The sequence below is a fragment of the Suricata suricatta genome, chromosome 6 (genome assembly GCF_006229205.1).
Source record: "Suricata suricatta isolate VVHF042 chromosome 6, meerkat_22Aug2017_6uvM2_HiC, whole genome shotgun sequence".
NCBI classification, from domain to species: domain Eukaryota; kingdom Metazoa; phylum Chordata; class Mammalia; order Carnivora; family Herpestidae; genus Suricata; species Suricata suricatta.
In genome coordinates, this window is record NC_043705.1 from 97,462,778 (window position 1) to 97,471,384 (window position 8,607).

The window sequence follows — 8,607 nt, forward strand, 5'->3', positions numbered from 1 at the left end:
AACCTCTGAGACACTGATGGCATTTGGCAGCCTCAAAACAGAACCATGATCCCCATCCATGTGATTACATTATCCAACATATTAAAAAATAGACTCTAAATCCAGGCTACTATTCTGTTTTAAAATCAAAATTTGTATTCTTAAGCTTCTTCTTATTTGTATATGTTGGCTATCTAAGTGAAGAAAAGATGACTTTAAGTGGTAATATTACCACTTAACTGTAATTTAAATATTGCTATTAAATAGTTGCTAACAAATGCTTCAGAGAAGGCGCAGCATTAGCTATAGCTGAAAATCATAGATTCTCACCTTGGTTCTCTATGTGACTTTAAACAATAATGTGCTTCCTTGCTTCTCTCGTTTTACTCTGAGATCAATATTTTGTTTTGGCTTCATTAGTCTTTGTTTAACTAAATAAGATTGGTTGATTATCTTATTCAAAGGTTATTCAAATAAGTGTGTAATATCTGGCACGATTTACTCTCATTTTTATAAATATTGTATTATTAAGTGCTATTTTCTTCCTAAGTAGAAACTCATTAGTGTAACCAATTAATTGGTAAACAGAGAAAAACATATTTTTACTACAGAAAATTAAAGCGTAAGTTCAAATGCATGTTTAAAAAAATTACCATCTATCACATTCACCTTTTAGCCCAGAGTTGGTGTTAATCTAATGCAAAATAGTGGATCAATATGTAATATTCCAAAATAAATGTTTAGAGCATAGGCTCAGAGATAATCTACTTGAATTCTGTGCAAACATAGTAATGCCAAATGAAGTAGATGTAGACTTTGGGCTGGAAGGCAGAATATTATCTTCATTTTTCCTCTGGATAATAAAGTCATTCCACAGAAAACATTATGATTGCTAAGTAAATGTAACATTTTTAATATCATAAGTTTGTATCTGCCTTTTACTACATATAGGTCTGTGCACAGAACTACTATAGTAAATTGAATTAACATTGAGCCATCTATTAAAAATAGGATTAGTTCATTAAACTACATACTGTAATTCTTATTACTCTACTATTTAGAAGGAAAGCAAGGCTTCATTAGTAATGATTTAATACTGTTCTCTAAAATAAAAACACAACAATGGGACCCACCTCCCAATCCTGGTCGCAAACGATTGTCATAACCATCTAGGAGTCGGTCCAAAATCCTAGTAAAGACTGTGGTATTGTCTTTAAGCTCATCTTGTAATGAGGGTTGTCCACAGCTGAAAAAAGGACAAAGGCAGGTATTAATCTAAATCATACATTTTTATTAAAATCTTTCTCCAAATAAAGCCTTTCTTGGATTTTCCTACCTTCTTTTCTATTGAATCTTAATTTGAAAATTCCTTCTGGTAAAGGAATTTTAAAAAAAGTGATATTTTAATTTTTACCATTTCCTCATATTTCTTTTCACAGATGATAAGCTCTTTATTCTAATAGTTCTAATATGGAACAAAAATTACAGGAAATGTGTTTCTCTTTATATATATAAATTTCATCATATATACAATGCTTAATGTGCGTTTTCTCTGAGAAAGCAAGAAGGTTAATGCATACTAGAGACAGAAAAAAATATCTGTCAAACTTCTTCCAAAATTAAAAATTGTATTTATGATCTACCAAATTAATAGTTTTGTTTTCATTTAATTAACATGTACAGTGGTCTAAGATTTCACCTGCCAACATATTCTTGCTTCAATCCGCTTTATATATATCTATCTTTGTCCTTCTGATGTTCTTTCAGGGTATTTAGATGAGACAAATAGTTAAAACTTGTTTCTTAGGATAATTATAGTTTCAAATCAGTGTGTAATTTCCATTCCCCTAAGGTCTATGAACCAATTTTTATAATGTGTCCATTCAAACCTCTAATTGAATTTTTGTCATTTCTGTCTTAAAAGTAAAAGATATCTTGTAAAAGACATGTTCCAATATTCTTAATTTATGGTTCACTAAACTGTAGTGTGGGATTAGCATTTTGTTTAAGAAAACACAGCTATTTGTGAGCAGAGCTTAAACTCGAACTCAGTTTTCTTCAACTTTTAGTCTAAAACTTTAATTCTATTTTTCTATACTGGAGTAATTGTTTCTATTTAAATCTTTTCAGTTACAAGTACAGTTCTTACCCCTTACCATTAATCTTTGAGTTTCAACCACATAGTGACCACAGTTCAAATATTGTGTATTTCTTATATCAGTCACATTATCATTTATGCTCATTGAATCATATTTTATGTAATGATTAGGATGACACCACCAAAATCCTTTGAGAGAAGAGTTTTCTATCTTAAGGTGGATCACACTTACTGATATATTTCAATAATAGCTCTGACCTTGAATAAAAGAAAAATGAATGCAGAGTGTAAACTAAAGCATGTCACAAAAATATCACTTTTATACTTTCAACTTAATATGCTTTTGGCTTCACTCTTGTGTGTTTTTATTACTGCTCAATGTAAAAAAAAAATTAGTAACATGTAAAACCAGGATCCACTTATTTGAGCAGAACAACAAATATAATCAAAGTATCATTTCAAAAACAAACACTGTTTTTAAAAAGGTAACTAATTTATATTGGCAAAATTCAATAGCCATTTTCTGATAAAATTTTAGTGTAATAAAGTTAATAACTAAAAGCCCTTTATGATATTAAATATATGAAATGCACCTCTATGAAACAATTTTTCATTCTCCTTAATTCAACATTACTATCATACAGATGAAGAGTTTACTCTCCTTTGGCAAAATTAAACATCTTACTAGTTTTTTAAATCAAATTTTCACTGAGCTCTGTGTCTTCCAGGATGTCTCATTAGTAGATAACTCCAATAAAGCAAAAATAGTTGTCTGAATGCAATTATTTATAAAAACTCATCACAAACGAACTACCATGCATGCATCTTTCAAGGATATTGGAAGGTCATCTTGATAAAGGTGGAAAAGAAATGCTAGTACACTTTAAGTTGTGAAGAGGGCCTGATCAAGGAGTCTAAGAAAGCAGCGAAGTAAGAAGGGGAAAATATGAGATGGAATGACGTGATAGAGCACAGTTAGATTGTTGATAGGATTCCCAGAATATGCAGTTGTCTATTACCTTTTCCTGCATTTTGTGTGTGTGTGTGTGTGTGTGTGTGTGTGTGTTTAAGCTTATACCAAATTCAGGAAGTGTTTTTATCTCTGGTTTTATCTTATAAATGTCATTGCCAGCAACTGTATTCATTGAAATACAAATGCCAAAAGAGACTTTTCCCTCCCTCCCAGAAAACTAATTCTGCTATCCCAACTGGAATAGTAATCTTTATTTCATGTGATTTTTCTAATCAGGTTATTCTTTATCTCTACTTCTAATTTACCATATTCCATTGTAATTGTCAGAAAATAACCCCAGGATAAAGATCAAGACTGTTTATTGCTCTTAAACGCTTATGCCAATGTAAGTTTTCCTAAACTGAAAATACAATTTGAAAAGAAATGTCATTTTCAGTACCTGATTTTGATTCCATATGAACCACTATATAATAAAACACTGTGCACTAACTCCACCTACAGGTCATTACAATAGTAACACTTCTTATAATTTTTCAAAAGCAATGAAGAACATTCAACTCCTCAGATTAAGAGTCATCTGGTAATAGTGAATCCCCTCTTCATCTGGTAGTCATTATTTATCACACACAATAGCAAAAAATAAAAACAAACAACTTCCCAATTCAAAAAATCATCCTAAATTCATATCTTTCCAGACTAGTCCTTCTCTCTGCCTTAATTCATGAGCGTTCACTTTCCATGACATTTTGAAGAATCTTAGGTGTTTATAATATGTCTAAGACTTGCTTATGGGCCACAGGACTGGCCCATATATAGAAAGAAATATAAAAGCAGATAAAGAAGAATCTTTCGTTCTTCTTGGTTCTTTGGTCATTTACGTCATTGCTTCTATAATATGTTTATATCCTTGATTTGATCATTAGCAAATATTTTGAATATGGTTAAGCACATTATTAAATTTTTATCATTATTTGTGTCCATAGTAGTTACACTTAAATAGAGAAGTTCAATTTTACTTAATGTTCTCAAATATTTGTTTGGTATATTCTGCCTTAATTGATTATACAAATGATGGTTTCAAAACAGAATATGCACATGCATTTGTGGAGAAGTATGACTTTCAAATTACAAATATTATTTTAAACTTCCCACTTTCATATAGTCACAAGTTACTCTATGATCTTTACAACTGGCTAGAAATTGTCTTGTTGGAGAATCAACTCACATAGCACACAGATATTAATTGGAGTAACTTTTTTCAATGAATTAGGAAACCATTTATTTTGTTCAGTTACAACTGAACAGTAAAAAGTTCAATTTAAGATTTAAATGTTGAATGAATACATTCCTTTAAAAAAGCATGTTAAGTGTATTCGAACTATCACGCAAATAAGATGGTTATTTTTTCATACTGCTCTTCTTTATTCTTAGTTGGAATTTTATTGCAGTTAAGTTTTTTGAATTCCCTGAGTCATGAATTCATCCAAGGACAATTTTCTTCCCCCTGAAAGAATAAATGAAAAGTTACAGAAATTCTCATGCAGATTTAAAATAAAGTGCCCCCACCTTCTTCCAGTCAATGTGCTCAGAAGGAGGGTCCAGGCCCAAAGATATTCAGAGAGACCCGGACTTTTCTTCATCGCGGGCTTGTGCAGCTGAAAAGTAGAACAAGTAGAGATCAATGTCTCTTGCAAGAAACATCAGGTTATAACCACTAGGGCTGACTGAGGCAGTTCAGATGAATGCTTTGAAGTCAGGAAATGACCTCACTGGGATATGACACCTCATTGGAAGCAATGGAAACCTGGACCATCCATTCTCCACTTTCCCTTCCATTTCTCCATTCAGAAATATATCAGTGCCTTAATTTCTCCTGTAAAAGAATACAAGTTGATATGCTTTCAGGTGACAATACTGCTCAACATGGAAACTGTGAGTTTTTTTCCCTCTAGGTTTTATATTTCCAATACAGTTTGAATTACTCTCTTCTTGTTGTTTATCATCAGAGAATGTTGACCTTTCTGCTTTGAGTTTCCACGCCTGAACTGTGCATTGAAATTTTTAAGCTGGTGTCTATAACGGCAAGAACATGCTTAGGAGCTGAAATGGGGTAGGTTAATATGCTTCAATGACTGAATTCATTTTTCAATTCTGAATTTATCTTGGTTTCAGAAACAACTGTATTTATCTTAAAAAAAACAACAACATAAGAAACACACTGTTGAATGCCGAAGTCGTGCTTATGTTCTCTGCCTGTGATTGCCTTGTTAAATATGCTCACTGATGCTTCTGTGAGGCTAAAGGACACACTTTACAGTCAGGCCATGTGCTGATCTCTCTCAGACACACAAACCGCACTCACATAAACACATACAAACATGCCCACACATATCTCTTAAGCCCTCTTGAATTCTGCCAGGTTGCTGCCAGAAAATGTTTCATCTCAGACAGATGGGAACTAGAGTGCTTTGCTTTGCATGAATAAGGGAATCTTTTTTCCCTCTTAGGTAAACTGCAATCAATCACCATCTGATTGTCGAATTTTAGACTTGATAGTGGGATGCTGGAGGAAAGGAGGAGTATGGAAAGCTTAAAGAATTTTGAAAAACTAGGATCTATTTGTGGACATGATTTTTAAAAATCAGTGCACTACCTGGGTAAGAAGCAGATGTGGTAACACTTTATTTAATTTGCTACAATTAATGGCAACCATAACATGAGAAATGATAAAGGTATTTATTAGCACTTCCCTGAATCTATACTCAGTATAGTGAGTGATTAATGTCTTTTAAAGCATGTTTTTCATTAAGCACTCTATATAGTTTAATGTGGTATGCCTTTAAGTACATCTACACAAATGCTTTCCACACTCTTGGGGATCGTTTATATCAGTAAAAACCATTACAAACAGCCATGTAAGCAATGAAACATAATTAATGTGTTTAGTGTGAAATGGTCTAGATCTAGAGATAAGAGCTGTGAGCTTCATAGTTTCTACTTAATTTAGTCACTGGTTTTGGCACAGATGACAAGAAATATTGGATAAATATCATTATGTTAAAATATTGCATCTAAATTGCACAGTTATAATTCATCTTTGCATTAATCTTCAACATCTGTTATGAAGAAAAATAACTTCTCTTATCCATTAATAATTTCTGGTCTTTATAAAAATTAAAAATTAAAAAGGTGATTCCTGAAGGGGTAAATGAAACAAAACAAAACTCACGGCAAGATACCATAGCTTTTTGTCCTCCCCTGGCATTTTAAAGAGGAAAACAAACCTATCATGGCACTTGAGTTGTTGAGCAAGAAAGTTTCTTGCAAATACAAACATAATAGTTTAAAAGAAATGCTAAGCTGCCTCCTTACCCTTTTCCACCTTCAACCTCCCCCTTGCCAAACGCACACCCTCTAAACACCTATATCCCATGCCACCTATATCAAATGGTAAGTTGAGTTTTTCGTGTTCAGAACCAGAGACCCCTACACCATAGGGCATTTTAGCAGTGTCCACCGGGAAGGAGAAAAGAGGCATTTTTGCAGCCAGAATGAGAGAGTGCCTTCCCAAGGATGGAACATTAACACAGGTTTTCTGTCCCAGCATCTTAACTTTAGAAGATACCCCCCAAAGCCCCTCCCCACCTCATCCCAGCTCCCTCTTGGGGGGGAAAAAAAGCAAAACAACATGTCACCACTCACCCCGTGGAATAAATTCATATCAGCCTAAGAAAAGAGGGAAAGAAAAGAAGAGGTACCGAGAAGGGGGGAAAATGCTTCTATATCGCTGCGGTTTTCACCCTGAAAGAAAAACATTCGTTGTTTCTACCTGCTATGGGATCAGGCTCTTGTCCTGTTCCCTCTTTCTCTTTTTTTCTCTTGCATTCCCGTCTCTCCAGCTAGGAAAAGCCACGTTCAAAGCTGCGCGTGTAGCGGTCCGAAGCCGCACTTACCTCGGGCCCCCTCTGGGCACAGGATCGCTCAAGACCCGGGAAAAGTGTGCGAGAGAAAATCGCTGCGAGCCCGGAGCCAGCGCGAGTCCGCGAGTCCCGGCGCGCCGGGAGCGGAGGGGCGTCCTCGCGCGGCCGCTCACTCACTCGGTCTGAGCCATCATGGACTCTGCGTGCTCCTTTGCTGAAGATTTCACACCGAAATTTGCTTCCCGGTATCCGATCTGCAGCTATACAACAAAAGATTTCTCTTTACCAAGACAGTAGTAATACGTCCCAGGGCAAACCGGATGTGAAATAGGCGGTGACTTCATGCCAGAGAGATTTTATTTTAGAAAGGAAGGTGGTACCAGCCTCTGGATCTGGAGACCAATCCGCCCATTTTTTATATGCAGCACAATTTAACTTGCATCGCACTAGCCCTAATCCCCTTCTCTCTGGCTGCAGACTCAAATCCTTCCACAATCTGGTGCAAGCTTTCCCGTTTTGGTGGGGAGCAGAAATGAGGGAGGAAAGGGTACAAAGGCTTAGAGGCATAGGGACTCCCCTCTGAACCTTTTCACACTTTCAATTCATGAACACTGTTCTAAGGTGTGCCTATTAAAAAAAAAAAAAGATAGCTGATCAGTATAACTAGTCCAGCTTTGGTCAAAGATTCAGCCACTGCGTGCATGTGAATGAATGCAGGGCGCTGCAGGGCTGCACATGTGGGCAGCCGCGGTCCTCTCGCCTGCCTCCCTCGCACGCTCTCCCACACACATGTCTGAGTCCCCGTGTCTTGCAGAGTCACGAGTGGTGAGGGATGGCGGGGAAGAGTTCTGTCCAGGAGGGAATCGGCCACCGGGTTTCTCGAGGCTCTCGCACTTTCACAGTTGTGAGCGCTTTCCACCCCACCTTGGTCTCTATCTTAGAGGACAGCAAGAAACGCGCTCCGGAACCGGGTTTTCAGTCTCTGGAGGCAACTGTTTGTCTGTTTACGTTATGTAGGAGCAAACACAAGCTTCTTTAAATAAGAATTGTGCTGGGTTCCCGGAGCGAGGAGTATTTAACTTTAAATAAATCACCCAGATCATTTCTAGATTTGGGAGTCATATCTCCATTTCCGGAATCGTTCCCTTGCCTCGAACTCCATCATTCTCTGGATTAGGAAAATGGGAGAAGGGGAGGAGAGAACATTAACAAGATTTTTAGAAGTCAGGACAAACCGGCTTCTACTCCCCCCCCCCCCCCCGCGCCCTCTTCTATTACTCTCCCTGGTAGCTCTCCACCCACGAGTAATTATACACTTAGGGAAGGGGGGTGTGTTCCAACATCAGTTTAACTAAATCTCCAAGGAACTAGGGGAGACTGTAGTTCTCTCTTCGGATTTTGTGAATGGGTGTTTGTAGCTGAGAGGAGACGGGTAGCGTCTTCCTGGGAGTGCTTTCTGAAATGACCTGAAATTCTGGAAACTGTCCCGTCAGCCCTTGCGCCCAACTAGACAGGAGGTGCTGAAAAGGTGGGGTGCCTCCATGTAATGCTTCTGGTGAGTAAGGTGAACTTTGATGAGCTCCCTAGCCATTTTTGTCCTAGAAGACTTGAGCAAGGGAGACATTTGGATAGGGGCA

The 8,607-nt window shown here is 36.8% G+C and overlaps 1 protein-coding gene across 2 annotated transcripts in view; it reads right to left on the reverse strand.

Moving 5' to 3' along the window:
• Positions 1-7,556, reverse strand: part of GABRA1 (gamma-aminobutyric acid type A receptor alpha1 subunit) — a 61,028-nt gene extending 53,472 nt beyond the window's left edge. The window contains exons 1-3 of one of the 2 annotated variants that reach the window (XM_029942908.1): positions 7,004-7,556; positions 4,617-4,705; positions 1,113-1,225 (exon numbers count right to left, since the gene is read on the reverse strand). In XM_029942908.1, coding sequence (XP_029798768.1) covers positions 1,113-1,225; positions 4,617-4,690 — 187 coding nt within the window. In that variant the 5' untranslated portion in view covers positions 4,691-4,705; positions 7,004-7,556. Of the gene's footprint in view, positions 1-1,112; positions 1,226-4,616; positions 4,706-4,820; positions 4,840-7,003 lie in introns of those variants that run through there. The other variant, XM_029942907.1, reaches the window with a different exon arrangement.
• Positions 7,557-8,607: the final 1,051 nt, after the last annotated feature.